Source organism: Grampus griseus, assembly GCF_964374135.1.
Source record: "Grampus griseus genome assembly, chromosome: 2".
NCBI classification, from domain to species: domain Eukaryota; kingdom Metazoa; phylum Chordata; class Mammalia; order Artiodactyla; family Delphinidae; genus Grampus; species Grampus griseus.
The window spans coordinates 46,390,035-46,405,702 of NC_139018.1; the positions used below are offsets into that span (position 1 = coordinate 46,390,035).

Genomic DNA, 15,668 nt, shown 5'->3' on the forward strand with positions numbered 1-15,668 from the left:
GCTGTAATGATTTATTTACGTATTCATTTCCAGCACTATACTAACTTCTTTCCGTGCTAGTACTATTTTACTCACCTTTGTATCTCAAAGGAGAAGCACAAAAACCTGGAACATACTGGCACTCAGTCAATGAATATTTGTTCAAAGAATAAAGGAGCGAAGTAGGCAAGATAAATTAATCCTCTATGCAGACAATACAAGTGCATGGCGGACTCCGGCCACCGGAGGGCGCCTTGCACCCGGGCTGGTGCGCAGGCGTGCTGGGAGGGCTGGCGCCCCCGCGGCGGCAGCGGCGGCGGTGTGGGTTGTGGTCGCGGGAAGTGAATGGTTTTACCCAGAGGGCCCTGCGCCGCCTTTCTCCGCTGGCACCGGCGCTGCTCCCTGCTCCTCCTCCCCGGCCATGGCGTTCACGTTCGCGGCCTTCTGCTACATGCTGGCGCTGCTGCTCACCGCCGCACTCATTTTCTTCGCCATTTGGCATGTGAGTAGCCGGGGCCTGGGATAGAAGGGCGAGGTGGCGGCGCAGCCTCTTTTCGCCCCGGGCCCGTGGTCTGGGCGGCCACGGCCCTCGGAGGTCCGCACGCCTGGGAATGGGGCCAGGCCGGGGCGGTGCCGGCCGCGCGGCCAGGGCCCTGCGCGCCCTCGGTGCGCGAACCGGGGGCTGCAGGTCCAGGAGGAGCCGAGGCGTCCGGCGGCTGGCTGGCTGCGCCCGCTGTGTCCCGGCGCAGGCCGCGCGCGCTGCTACTCCTCCCTCGCCGGGTGGGGCGGCCGCGGTCCTAGCGGGCCCTGCGGGACAGCGCTTCGCTGGCCGGCGCCGCATCCCCGCGTTCCCTCGTCCCTCGGGAGGATGTCAAGGGCGCAGAGGGGCGTGCTACGTGCTGACCCGGAATGAAGTTTGCCGAAATATTATTTAATGCAGATTGCCTTTGTTTTCTGGTGTCCACAGGAGTGTGGCCCAAATGAGGTAGTTATAACCTACTTGAGATGAATTTCCAGCTGTACTTTTCAGGCACTTGTTGGGTGCTCTTCAGGTAGAATCACCGCCCCCGCCCCCGGCATTGTCTCCTGGTGAACTTTGATGCCGGTTGAATTGATTACTTTGTTGACTGTTATCTCCGAACTTTCCCCCTAAATCATACTTTGACCGACAGGTTTCTCGAGAGACTTCCTAGCCACCTCTGTGTTCGGAGTAGCTTGATTTAGTAGAGGTGGTTTTAATTCGATGTTGAAAATGCTCAGAAACCTTACGCTTCTCTAGGATAATTTTTTTTTTTTCTCTTTTACTCACATCATGTTGCAGGACAGAAGCACATCCTTACTGGCCCCTGTAAGGAACAAGTTAAGTTCCCTGTGAAATACAAGAGATTTTAAAGGATTCCTGTTTCTCTAACGCAAAATTAGAAGCAGCCTTTTGGACATCAGCATTCATTAAAAATTTATCTTATTTTTGCTCTGCCCTCCATATTCTAGTACCTTCTGGAATATTGGTCTTAGTTTGAATGATTGGGTATGTTCACTCTCATGTAAATTTTCAGTCAGGTTTCATCATGCCCATAGCAGGGATTTGTTATGGAACATACGTGGTAGCAGTGTCTTGTGGGAAAAAAAAAAAAATCTCAAATCCATTCCCTTTTGCTAAGGAGTGTAATTACATTTATAATTATTTGAAACCCAACTGCTTGTGTAGTGGGGGAATGCTTATGTAGGCTGCTCCCTCAGAATGCTTTGTCGGTAGGAACCCATAACTTGAAGAGCATTTTGGGCTCTTCTTTGGTGGAGTAAAGACAATAAGTAAAGATAATTTGGGATGCAAACTAGCTCTGCCTTAGTAAGCCTCTGATGAAACTGAAATGTGTGGTTCCCTGCCATTTGTAGATGAGGATTTAATCACTTCCTGCTTGATGGGCACTCTGTTTTCTGAGCTGATGAGGATTCTTAGAAGAGAGCTGTGAATGGCTTACATTTTGAACTAGATTGTGTTTTGCTAAGAAAACCTGAACTGCACTTTAAAGAAAAAAATGGGTAATTTAAATCAATATGTATTTGGGTAATTTAAATGAATATGTGTTTGGGTGAAGTAGATGATTTTAAGTCCTGTTACAGAATTAAAAATTTGTTTGTACTCCACAGATTAGTGGAGAGCTTATACCCTTAGGGATTTCTAGTAGTTCAGAGGATTGTGCATCCTTTGGGAAAAAAATAGAAAATTTTAAATAAAGATATAGTTTTAATTTTTCTGTTAACTATGTAACCTTCAGTTTCTTTTTTTTTAACTTTTCTTTTTTTATTTTTAATTTTTTAAAAATAATTTATTTTTGGCTGCATTGGGTCTTCGTTGCTGCACGCAGGCTTTCTCTAGTTGCAGCGAGCGGGGGCTACTCTCCGTTGTGGTGCGCAGGCTTCTCATTACGGTGGCTTCTCGTTGCAGAGCATGGGTTCTAGGCACATGGGCTCAGTAGTCATGGAGCACAGGCTTAGTTGCTCCACAACATCTGGGATATTCCCAGACCAGGGCTTGAACCAGTGTCTCCTGCATTAGGCAGGTGGATTCTTAACCACTGCCCCACCAGGGAGGTCCCCAGTTTATTTTCTTAGGTCATTTTAAGTATCTGTCAGAAGACGCATCTGGAAATTTCAAGTATAAATTCAGAAAATCCAGTTTATGTTAATTGTTGTACGGAGGATTTTTTTATGCTGATGGTTACGTCTGTCAGTTTAGTTCTAAATCATGTGATTGATGCTTTTTGGAGAATAGAGTTGGGAGCATAGGTTTGTTTGAAAGCTAAAAATGCAGAAGTCATTCCGCAAAGATGTGCATCGAATTTGAAGGTATCCTGAATTGTGTAGTTTGCTATCTTTAGGGATTTTTGTTTGTTTGTTTGTTTTGTTTTTGCACTTTTTTGGAAAACTCTGTGAATGTCCTTGTCCAGACCCACAGTCACAGAAGATTTGAAAACCACTAGTTTTAAGAATCTTTTCAGAAGAGTTTTGACAACTCTAGCTTATAGCACTCAAACAGAAACCCATTCAGCAACATACGCATTAAAAGATCCTTTGAAATCACCTGAAGAAACGGTGCAGTGGGAAAAAAGTTAAAACACAAGTTTCGTACTCTGCTAGTAAATTGGATCTTGTTATAGGGAAGTAATTGTATTTGCGATCACAGTCCTTGTCTTAAATGTTATTACTAAAATGCATTGGGAATATATCACAGCTAATGTCAGGTAATTGACTGATTATATCCATAAATAATCAGAAATTAGTATCTTCTATTTGTACATTTATATTTTTAACATTTATATGTGTTAGGGGTCATTAGCAAAGGAAAATGCCTTTTGGCGAGTTCTGTACTTTTTTTTTAAGCGTAGGACTAGTTTTTCCTTTTTCCCCCCTTTCATTCAGTAAATATTTGCTTTTAATATTTATTTGGCTGCATCAGGTCTTAGTTGCGGCAGGCGGGATCTTGGTTTCGGCTTGCGGGGTCTTTCGTTGAAGCGTGCGGGCTCAGTAGTTGTGGCACATGGGCTCCAGAGCATGCAGGCTCAGTAGTTGAAGCCCGGGGCACATGGGATCTTAGTTCTCTGACCAGGGATCGAACCCGTATCCCCTGCATTGGAAGGCGGATTCTTAACCACTGGACCACCGGGGTAGTCCCATTCAGTAAATATTGATTGAACACTTATATAGGTGCCAGGCACTATTTTAAGCCCTGCGACATAGCAGTGAACACAGGAAAAATCTTTGCTCTCATGGAGCTTACATTTTAATGTTTAATTATTTTCCTTCTATTTCTACTTTCATTAAAATTTTTATTAGGCCAGGTTGGTAATTTTATAAAATTCTAGAAATTAAAAAACTCATCTTTTTATGAAGCTAACAATTTTAACAGGGTAAGCCAGTATATTAAAAGCTAGAAATATATGACTTCAGTGATTACTGGTAATATTGAGTAGCACTGTCTCACATATAAAAATACTAGTCCTAGACCACCAGAGCAAGGGCAGATTAAATTCTTTGTCCCCTGGGCGACTGGTGGCAGCAACTAAAATAGCTCCCCCATAAATTTGGGGCGTTTGGCTTCTTACTTTGACACAAAGTGGTGTGTCACCCCTATTTGATTTTTAGTGCATTTTGACTTTGAAGTTCTGTGTTCAGTGACCTTAAATGTTAAAGCCACATTTCTTCTCAGAGTGTGCACAGAAACATTCTTGCTGTTTTTTTTAATGGTATGATATAAAATTTTTATTTATTTACTTATATTAAAGTATAGTTGATTTACTCTTGCCATGCATTTTATTTGTTTATTATTTATTGGCCACGCCACACGGCATGTGGGATCTTAGTTCTCCGACCAGGGATGGAACTGTGTCCCCTGCAGTGGAAGCATGGAGTCTTAACCCCTGGACCGCCAGGAAAGTCCTTGCAATGCATTTTAAGTGGATGAGATCTTTCTTCCCTTATCATATTTATAACTGTTTCACTCATCACACCATGAGAAGCTGGCCTTACCTGGGCTTTACCCTTCTTCAGTCTTTAGTTTGGTGATCAAATGAAAGGACCTGCATGTGGTAGGAATATACAGAGAACATGAAAGGAGGTCAGATTGATCATTTTTGCAGTGCCCTTAAACAGGCCTGCTCTTGCCTATGTGGTGCCTTAAGGTGAATTAGAATAAGATGCCTCTTGAGGCAGAGGATTAGAAAAGTCCTCCCTCCTGAATAGCCCCTGGTGCAGAGCCCATGCCAGGGTGCTTGGCAGCAGAAGCGTGCGTGGCATTGTGCCCTCACCTGGCCTTTTGTTCTGTGCAGAAACTGCAGTACTGTATGCGGTGGTCCTGGCTGTGAAGTTTAATATTCTCTTAGTGTTCCTCTATTCTGAGGCTATTTCTTGAATTTCCAAATCGAAGCAGGACCATTAAATGTATGTGTTTAGGTACAAATGGGAACAAATTGAAGCATACAAGTCCATTTCTAGTGTCCCGCTGAACACTCTGACAAGGGAGGGACATGCACAGATGATTAAAAACACTTCACCCTGAGGGGCACACAGTCTAGTGGGGGGACACAAACCTGAACTTAAATCCTCTCCTCCAGTATGAGAAATGCCAGCCTGATAGCGTTATAAAGCCTTGTTCTATGTGGAGATTAGAAAGGCGTGCAATTATTTCTGCCCAAGGGAGTTAGGGAGACCTACAGGGAGGAGTTGACATAGGAAGAATGTTTGTTTAGGATAAAGAGGAGCTTCTGTAGTTATGGCTGGGGGAAAGACTATTTCAAGCAGAGAAAATAACTTTAGTGGAGGCAGTGAAAAAATTGAGAATTGAAGGTATTTATCACAGTGATATCAGATCATTTTAATGATAACAATATACAAGTGTTTTCAGTTCTTTGAATGTGATTCTAGTTATTTATTAATTACCATATATTGAGCTTACTGTAAACTGGTACATAAAAAGTTGCTACACCTGTGCTTTTGTCTTATTAACTTTATTCAGTTATTGTTTGATGGGGCAGGTTTATTGCTGCTTTTTATTAAAGTGAGAGATCCTAACTATTTTATTTTTATTTTAGATTATAGCATTTGATGAGCTGAAGACTGATTACAAGAATCCTATAGACCAGTGTAATACCCTGAATCCTGTAAGTTATAATATAGGCTATTTCTCTAGATTTTTAAACTGTTTTTGCTTTTAACTTGATATAATTTGAAAATGGCCAATATTCTCAGTAGCATGATAAATTTGTACTTTTTGAAGTAGGCAGAATTTTAAAAAATATTCTTTTTCCTGTCCTGCTTGACTATTCTATTATTAATCTGCTGGTGATCGTGTCAGCTGTCATACTAACATTCTTCCAATCTGCTTTTTACATTGTCGGCCAAAGACAGTTGAAAAGGTCAAAAAGATTAAAAGAGTCAAAATTGCATTAAAGGTGTGTACTTCTTTTTAGTTTAATGTTTTAATGCTACATTCATTTCATGGGGAGGGTTAGGGCATTTGTATTTGTAAACTGTTCTGTTCAGTGTGCTTGTTCATATGCCTGTTGAGGTTTATGATTTCATGAAATTTCATATTTTATGCAAATGTTTGCTTGCTGGCCCAGTCAAGTAGGGAAAGCTGTTAAATGCTCATGCATTTAAAAAAATGTTATAGCCATAGGCACTTCGATATTAAATTATTAGGTGCAGTGTTTGAAAGTTGGTTAACATGAAATGACTTTAATAGGTGAGATTATTCTTTTGTGGTAACTTACTCTGAGGTAATCTGTAGGTGGAGTCTTTACTACCATATCTATTTTTATCTTTGGTTTTGTCTATTCTGGAATTTATTTATTCTTTCAGCAGCTGTTTATTTAGAGCCTTTTAGGTGGATAGCTCTGTTCTTAGGCTCTGGAATTTTGCAGTAAGGCTTACCTTTGGATTCATGCTGTCAGAATTTTGTGGATAACAATTTGTATACAAATGTCTACATAGTTATTTCTAGTATATATCCACTCTAAGTTTCTAAAGCAGACCTGTCTAACACTAAGTTCTGAGCTCTTCTGGATTTAGTTATAATGTGGCCCCATTGTGCTTAGGGGTTTTATATATATATTTGACTTCATTTAGTTTACAGGAAGATTCTCCTTTAGCCTGTAGGTTTGATTTTTGCCTAACTGGTCAGAAACTGAAAGGTTTTTTGTAAGAAGGCAGTGAGTATGTCTTCAGGAAATAGAATGTAATAATTCATCTTTAAACATTACTTAATGAAGATGAAAACATGTACAGACTTTAGCTGTGTAAAATTGTAAAGCCCTAGCATGCTAGAGGGATTTTATTTAGAAAGGGTCTATAAAGTTGGTTTGCTACTTTTATCATTGTTTCCTAGATAAATAGCCATGATGGAATAGATTCCTGGTTTGTCTTTAAAGAACTGCTACAGTAAGACTTGATGTAGGTACAATTAAAAGTATTAACTTGCTGTTTCTCTACTCTTATGAAGCAAAATGTGAGCTGAATCGGCCTTTTCACTGGGAAGTAATAATGTTCATTGTAAAACATCTTAACTTACTGTTTAAACTAATTGTTACCAAGAAATTAAGAAACTGAAATTTCTCCTTTTGATGGCTATGTATTAATAGTATTCTATCTTCTTTGGCTTTTCATTACTTCAAATAACCAAATGATGATGAAGATGATAATAGCTGAAATCAGATGAGGGCTTTCCTGGGTGCCAGGCTCTGTGCTAAGCATCTTTACCTGGGTTTTTTCATTCAGTTTTCATGACAATCCTAAGAGGTGAGTATATTATACTAATGAATAGGAGAGTAAACTGAGGCTTAGTGAGGTTCAGGCACTTTGCCCAGGGTCACACAGCTAACATAGAGTCAGAATTCAAACCCAGACAGCCTGACTTTTTTAGGTTTAGATTCTTGTATTTTCCTAATTTACCATAAACTTAAGAGGGACTAATTTCATTTTAAAATATAGAGTGTGATTTTTGGCTTTTTTTTAATGGAAAGAAATTCTCACTTTGTGCTTGGGACATCCTAATGCTGCAGTGGATTGGAAGGAAGTTTCTACACCAGCACAAGCTGTGTTTTGGATAGGGTGCCGATAATTGGCTTAATAGCAGTGCATCTGACAGTTTTCCCTATTGAAAATTTGTTTTGACAATTCTGCCAAAGTATGGGGGAAGACAAATACCATTATATTTAAAAATGTGAACCTTAACTACAGAATATTATGATTTGCATGTTTAAGTACTATCATTTCAGCCATATTTGCATGTGGTGTTTATGGATACTAGTTTTTGTGTAAATGTGGGTTCCTAAATGGAATCATTTTGTGCCACTAATGGGGAAATTTCATCATTAAAGAATGATTGAAGAGGACTGGTCTTCATGAGAGATGCATAGTAAAAGTATCTGGACTGTTTTGCTGAGAAGGGAGGGAGTGTGGCATTTGTTTCATATTAAAACTGGTAGAGGGCTTCCCTGGTGGCGCAGTGGTTGGGAGTCCGCCTGCCGATGCAGGGGACGCTGGTTCGTGCCCCGGTCCGGGAAGATCCCATATGCCGTGGAGCGGCTGGGCCCGCGCGTCCGGAGCCTGTGCTCTGCAACGGGAGAGGCCACGGCAGTGAGGGGCCCCCGTGCCGCAAAAATAAAACAAAACAAGACAAAACAAAAGACTTGTAGAGTTGCAGATTATCTTTATTATCACTCTTATTAAAGAATATTGTTTAAGAGCAGTAGGGATCAAGCTTTCAAAATCATTTTCTCCCCATACCCTAGTCTGGAAAACTTGGATGATGATTTGTATTGTTAGATCACTTGGTTTTAGAGGGCCAAAATAGACTCATTATATTTTAAAGAAAACTCTTGTAATTTAAACTAGTATTATAAACAGCAGCTTTAGTGGAACTCCTAATAAAATATAGTATATATTTTTCTTGGTTTGTCCTGCTTGTAGTCTTTGTGTTCCAAAGATTTTCCTATGGATATTTTCTTGCAGATGTTTAACTTTGATCTTAATTAAATGCTGACTTAATGGTCCATGTTATTTACATGTTTATATATATGTGCAGAGTTTATCTTGTTATTATATTACTTAAATTTGTAGAAAATATCTGGTTAGTGGTATAGATTAATTGGTTTTACTGGAATTTTATTTAAAATAGTATTAATTAAAAACTTTGCTTTACAGCTTTGAATGGGAAAAGTAATTTGGGAGTACTAGAAAATGGACTTGAATAAGTAATATATTATTTCTACAGCTATAGTTTCCCCTCAGGAAAGATCTGATGGGACAGTGCAGCACATTTGAGAAACTGGCTTTGCAGCTGTGACTTGTAGGAAGCTCTTTGGCTGAAACTTGAAATGAAAGGTTTTGGTATTTATGTTTAACAGAGTCATTAGGCTGAAATCTGTAGGATGAGAAAGATAATTTAAAGTAAAGCATGAACTCTTGGTCATTTTATAAAAAGCATTTTGCTTGAACTAATTTTTCCTCACTTAATACTACCTGCTATCAAAAGATGCATTTTGAGTTCTGAGCTCCTACTGGTCTGCTGTGTTTGTAGCCCTTCATTGGAGAAAGCAGGCTGAAAGAAATAGGAAGGCCTTGTAGGAATGGGAGCTCAGGAACCGGGAGAATTCCAATTTCATGGTTCAGATCTTAGTCTTTTCCCTCCTACATTGCAGAAAGCACATCGTTTGCATCTGTGCGTATTAATGTTCTTTCCCCCCGACTGTGCTGAGATTATTGGCTGTTGGCTTTCCATTGAAAAATTACTTTTGTGGTAATGTGATGTGGTTTGCTAAATATTGTATATGTAACATCCCTGGTTTCTGTTTAAAGGCTTAAAAACACTAATGTGTAAACTTCTAAAGGGGAGTTTTGTTTTTGTGGATTTTTTTATATCATGTTGCATGTGATCAGATATTTCATTTTTGTATTTTCATCATTCTTGAATGGTGGAAAGAAAAAATATTCTGAGTGATTAGCAAATAACTGTGTTTGAACAATCTGGGTGGTAACTTTGTATAATTTAACCTGTGGCTCTAAAAGTTTGGGTTTTAAATTTTAAGTTATATCTTATTCTTTTAGTGCAAGCTATATCCTCTGGTCAGTTGGCATATAATCCTGCTTTTGTTCAAAAGCTTAATATGGAAATAAAACTCAGTAGCATCTTTCATTTCTGATTCTAGGAAAACAGTGATTTTTCATTATTGAAACTTAGTTGCCACCTGCTTTCCAAATTAGCAGTTGACTTAATGCCAAGGCATTTTGATAACTGGCTTGTGTTTTTCTTCCAGCTTGTCCTTCCAGAGTACCTCATCCATGCTTTCTTCTGTGTCATGTTTCTTTGTGCAGCAGAGTGGCTTACACTGGGTCTCAATATGCCCCTCTTGGCATATCATATTTGGAGGTAATATTTAGATACACTTCTAATACTTTTCCTAATTAAATTTTAATTAGACTATGGTTGATATGGTTATCTTACATGCTAGTCACCTAAACGAAATTAGTTAGCATTTATTTTTAAAACCACATGGATGCACAAATAACTGTGTTAATACCTCTTATGGAGCTTATGTTATTATTCTTTAAAGGGTTTTTTTTAAAAGTGAGGTGTAACTTACATACGATAATGTGTGCACGTCTAAAGTGTACAGCTCAGTGGATTTTTACATATGGGTACACTTGTGAAACTACCACCCAGATCAAGATATACAGCACTTCCAGCCCCCAGAAGAGTCCCTTGTGTCCCATTCCAATCAGTTAGCCCTGTACTTTCATAGGAGAACCAGTGATCTCTTGCAGCTTAGATTAGTTTTGTCCATCTTTGAACTTCATATAAATCAGATTGTACAGTGTGTGTCTAACTTCTTTCTCCATGTTTACTTTATGACTTTAAATTTGGTTATTTATAAAAGATTCATATTTCATAACTTCTAAATGTTATATCTGATCTATATAGCATTAGAGTGTTTTGTTTTAGATAGGCATGTCAAAATCTCATTGCCCTTGATTTTAGGAAATACATATGGAAGAAGTATTTAGGAGTAAAGTGGTTTCACATCTGTAACTGGCTCTGAAATGGCTCAGAAAAAAATGTACGTGTATTTAGAGAGAGAACAGAAAAGAGAAGGACAAAGCTGTGTGGTAAATGTGAACATTTGGAATATCTTGGTGAAGTGTTCTTTATGTTAAAATAAAAAGTTGAAAGAAAAAATTGTATTTCCTTTTTACAGTTATTCTTAATCTTGGATTTCTGGAAGTGTAGAGGAGACCAGATATGACTTGTTTAACCACCTTGTTCTCTGTAGGGGCTCCAGTTTTAAAATTAAGATGATAAAAGGAAAGAACTCCACCTAGAACTAAAAGTATGCTTCCCAATGTGGACCACCTCTCATTGTAACAAATATTATTTGAGAAGAAGAATGCTCCTTTCCATCCTGAAGGTTAGCTTCCATTCTGAGTGGCTAATCAACTGTGTTTATTACAGGTATATGAGTAGACCAGTGATGAGTGGACCAGGACTCTATGACCCTACAACCATCATGAATGCAGATATTCTAGCATATTGTCAGAAAGAAGGATGGTGCAAATTAGCTTTTTATCTTCTAGCATTTTTTTACTACCTATATGGGTAAGTTTAAAAAACAAAACGAAAATATGATTTCACTTCGCTGCCGGAAACATTTGCAGGCATTATGGTCTGAACACCTTAAAATCCACTTGAAGAATAACTCATGTCTTGAACGGTGGTACTGAAAACGGCACAGTGCACACCAGCAAATTCACACACATTGAATAAACTGGTACTTGTCAAGGCAGCCAACTGATGTGCAGTCAGAGGCAGAAAGTTGGGTCAGGGATGCTGCTTCCAAAGTCTCAGACAGTCAGTGAAGGACAGTCCTCATTCTCCATGGCAGAGCAAGAGGATATGGCTGTGTGCATTTGCAAAAAAGTTTCTGCTTGGCTTCAGTGTCTGTCTCAAGATTATGTTTAATTTTTTCTTTATCATTCTTCATAAACTGTATTTTATTTTCTGGTTTGCATGATCCGAATGGGATGGAGGAAAGAAAAGTTCTATCATATAGGATGCTGCAGTTATTTATTTTTTTAATTATTTATTTATTTTTTGGCTGCATCGGGTCTTAGTTGTGGCACACAGGATCTTCGTTATGGCATGTGGGCTTCTCTCTAGCTGTGGTGCGTGGGCTCCAAAGTGCAAGGGCTCTGTAGTTTGTGGCAAGCGGTCTCTCTATTTGAGGCACGCATGCTTAGTAGTTGTGGCGCACGCGGGCTTAGTTGCCCCAAGGCATATGGGATCTTAGTTCCCCCACCAGGGATTGAACCCGCATCCCCTGCATTGGAAGGCAGATTCTTAACCACTGGACCACCAGGGAAGTCCCGATGCTACAGTTATTGATTTTCCTCCCTTTATACAGTGATGGACTCATATCATCATTCCTCTAGGTCAGGGTTTCTTGACCTTGGCACTGTGATATTTTGGGCAGGATAAATCTTTGTTGTGAGGAGCTGTCCTGTGCATTGTAGGATGTTTAGCAGCATCCCTGGCCTCTGCCCACTAGATGCCAGTAGCTTCCCCCGCCCAGTCATAATAACCAGAAATGTCTCTAGATGTTTGCCAGATGCCCTCTGTGGGGCAAAATCCGCCCTGGTTGAGAGGCACTGTTCTAGGTGTACTGTAGGTGGAGGAAAACGGCTGCTTATTAAAACTGGAAATGGACACGGGCGAGTGTGGAGTTATAATTTTTCTTTAAGCTTTATAAATACATTTTTCCCATTTTTTATTGATAAATATTCAACTGGAGAGGAATTTCTACCTGATTGTCAAAATATGAATAAAATTAGTTTTATTAGATGAAATTTTGGCAGTAATTAAGTTTCTCTTCCCTCTCCTTTTTGTTACTTGAAAACTTGCTTATTTCTTGTTTACATCATACTAGTTTCCATTATGGAAAAGGGTGAAGTGCTTGACTTAAATTTATGGAAAATGTATTTTTATGATTTTAGATGTTATATTTGTGAAAATGCGTGTCCGTTAGTACACCTAGAGACGTTCATACCTGAAACAAAGATAGTGAAAAAGTTCTGAAAAGTGAAATTCCATGTGTCCTTTTAATTTCTGTTAATTTTCAGTTTTTAGTTTCTATAATAAGTGTCTGGAACAGTGCTGGCATATAGTAGGCACTTAAAACATATTTGTTGAAAGAAGGAAAATAAATGAATGCTTGAATAAATGATAAAATTGGAGATGTAGAGTTGTGGGAAAATGTTCACCAGGAGATGGTGGCACTACATCATTCATTTGTTTTAAATTGTCTATCAACACACATGCATACACACACGAATCCAGGCGGGAGGCCCAGCCAACACAGTGCCTTGATTGAGGAGAAAGAGAAGGGCAGACACCCAGTCTGGGGGTCATATCAGCCACGAGCCCCCATAAGAGCAGCAAACTAAGTCCCAGGCCTATCGATGGAGTAGGGTATCACCCCCACCCGAAAGGCCTTTCTGAGAAGAGCCAGGGACAGCCAGCTGTCGGCAGGAGGAGAATGGAAACAATCACCCAGATTGCGAGAGCCCACAAGTCCACTCTGTCTCCATCATCTGTCCTCAGGCCGAGCACCAAGACCATTGACCCATTGGGCCCCCTCCCAGGCTGTCTGTGAACCTCTGTGAGCCCAGCCCTTACGATGAAGCCCATTGTCTGTCTTTAAAAAGCAATAGTAGGGACTTCCCTGGCAGTCCAGTGGTTAAGCCTGCGCTTCCACTGCAGGGAGCACAGGTTTGATCCCTGGTCGGGGAACTAAGATCCCACATGCCAGGCAACGGGGCCAGAAAAAAAAAAGCAATAGTAATGGATAAACATCATATTTAATCTGTGGTCCATCCAGACAATGGAATATTATTCAGAGATTAAAAGAAATGATCTATCAAGTCATGAAAATACATGGAAGAAACTTAAATGCATGTTGCTAAGTGAAAGAAGCCAGTCTGAAAAGGCTACAGATTGTCTGATTCCAAATATATGATATTCTGGAAAAGGCAACACTATGGAGACAGTAAAAATATCAGTGGTCACCAGGGGTTAGCAGGGAGAGAGGGATGAATAGACAGAGCACAGATAATTTTTAGGGCAGTGAAACTATTCTGTATGATACTGTAAGGGTGGGTACGTTTGCCAAGCAAATATACGTTTGTCAAAACCTGTAGAATACAACAGCCAGTGAACCTTAATGTAAACACTGGACTCTAGTTAATAATGATGTATCAATATTGGTTCAGTTGTAACAAGCATACCACACTAATGTAAGATGCCAGTAATAAGGGAAATTGTGTGTCTGTACGTATGTCTGTGTGCTGGGATCGGGAGGTCCATGAGAGGTCTCTTTACTTGCAGCTCAATTTTTCTGTAAACCTAACACTGCTCTTTTAAAAAGTCTATTAATTAAATAATGATAACAAAAAATAAATAGTCTATCAAGTTTGCTCACCTCCTTGCTTTGTATTTCCGTTTAGACACACATGCTTTTGAACCATGCCTCTCCCACCTTGCCCTTCATGTAGGATCAAATGGTTATTGCTTTTTATTTTGCTTGTTCGTCCCCTTTTCCTTTTTAACCTTGCTGCTATTGCCTAGAGCCTTTCTCTAATGGGAAAGTTCCTTGATTGATCATTCCTGTCTGTAAAATGGGGATAATGGTACCTACCCTACCTCCTAGGACTTAACAGAAGGCCTGGCATGAAGTGAGCCCTTGGAGATGCTCACTCCTATTCTTAGACATAGCTGTGGAGCAGTGTGCTGTTTGGATTGCTTCTCTAAGCTCTGATCCCTATTAAGCTTTCAGCTGTGCTGTTCTACTTGCTAAAATTGGAAAGGAAATAGGGGACAACTACAGCACATGCACTGAGCCAATCCTACCTTAGGCAAAAGTCCATAAATGCAGATTAAAATCATACTGTGAACTTGTCATTCATCGGTCTTTCCATTTTCTGTGATGGTGTGATATCACAAACTAGTTTGCTATATAAAGCAGACTCAACTTTTTGGTGCTCTTAGTTTTTATAATTAGGAATGTTTGAGTTAATAATAGCCTTTTTCTTCTTTTCAGCATGATCTATGTTTTGGTGAGCTCTTAGAACAACACTCAGAAGAACTGGTCCAGTTAAGTGCATGCAAAAAGCCACCAAACGAAGGGATTCTATCCAGCAAGATCCTGTTTCCAAGAGTAGCCTATGGAATCTGATCAGTTACTTTAAAAAATGACTCCTTATTTTTTAAATGTTTCCACATTTTTTGCTTGTGGAAAGACTGTTTTCATATGTTATACTCGGATAAAGAATTTAAATGGAATTACGTATAAATTAATATAAAATGATACCTCTGGTGTTGACAGGTTTGAACTTGCACTCCTTAAGGAACAGCCATAATCCCTTGAATGACTGCATTAATTATTGACTATCCTTAGTCCATTGGAAGCTTTTGTTTATAGAAGTTGTAGGGCTCATTTTGGTTTTATTGAAATGCCATTTAATTATAAATTAGCTGTAGATATCAGGTGCTTCTGATGAATTGAAAATATATATCTGACCTGTGGAAACTTCATGGGTTTCCTCATCTATCATGTAGGTGATTATATATGGATGCATTAAAAAAATGAGTGGGATTTTTTTCCCTTTGACTTGAAATATTATCCCTGTATATTGCATGAATGAGAGATTTCCCATATTTCCACCAGAGTAATATACTTGCTTTAATTCTTAAGCATAAGTGAACATGATACAAAAATATATGCTGACTTACTTGTGAAGAATGCATTTAAAGCTATTTTAAATGTGTTTTAATTTGTGAGAAATTACTTATTAAGAAATTGGTTATTATACTTAGTGCTCTAATCTGGTGGTAAAGATATTCTTAAGAGTTTGCAAGTACTTTAGATTTTCAAAACTGAATGAGAGAGAACATTGTATAACCGTCCTGCTGTTCCTTTAGTGCAATACAATAAAACTCTGAAATTAAGACTTATTTTCAGTGCATTGTTTTAAAGATTACAAATAGCTATTCTTAAACTTGCTTATTCCAAATAAAGACATATCACTGTCAATTTTTTAAAAAGATAGTAGAGTATTACATTGTTTTTTTAATACCATGC

General features: G+C 39.1%; 1 protein-coding gene across 1 annotated transcript; it reads left to right on the top strand.

The window, feature by feature from the left end:
* The first annotated feature begins 309 nt into the window (after window positions 1-309).
* On the top strand, window positions 310-15,535 carry CNIH1 (cornichon family member 1). Its single transcript, XM_082649030.1, has 5 exons — window positions 310-481; window positions 5,571-5,639; window positions 9,795-9,907; window positions 10,988-11,131; window positions 14,628-15,535. The coding sequence occupies exons 1-5, from the start codon at window positions 401-403 to the stop codon at window positions 14,653-14,655; spliced, it is 435 nt and encodes a 144-aa protein (XP_082505156.1). The 5' UTR covers window positions 310-400; the 3' UTR covers window positions 14,656-15,535.
* Window positions 15,536-15,668: the final 133 nt, after the last annotated feature.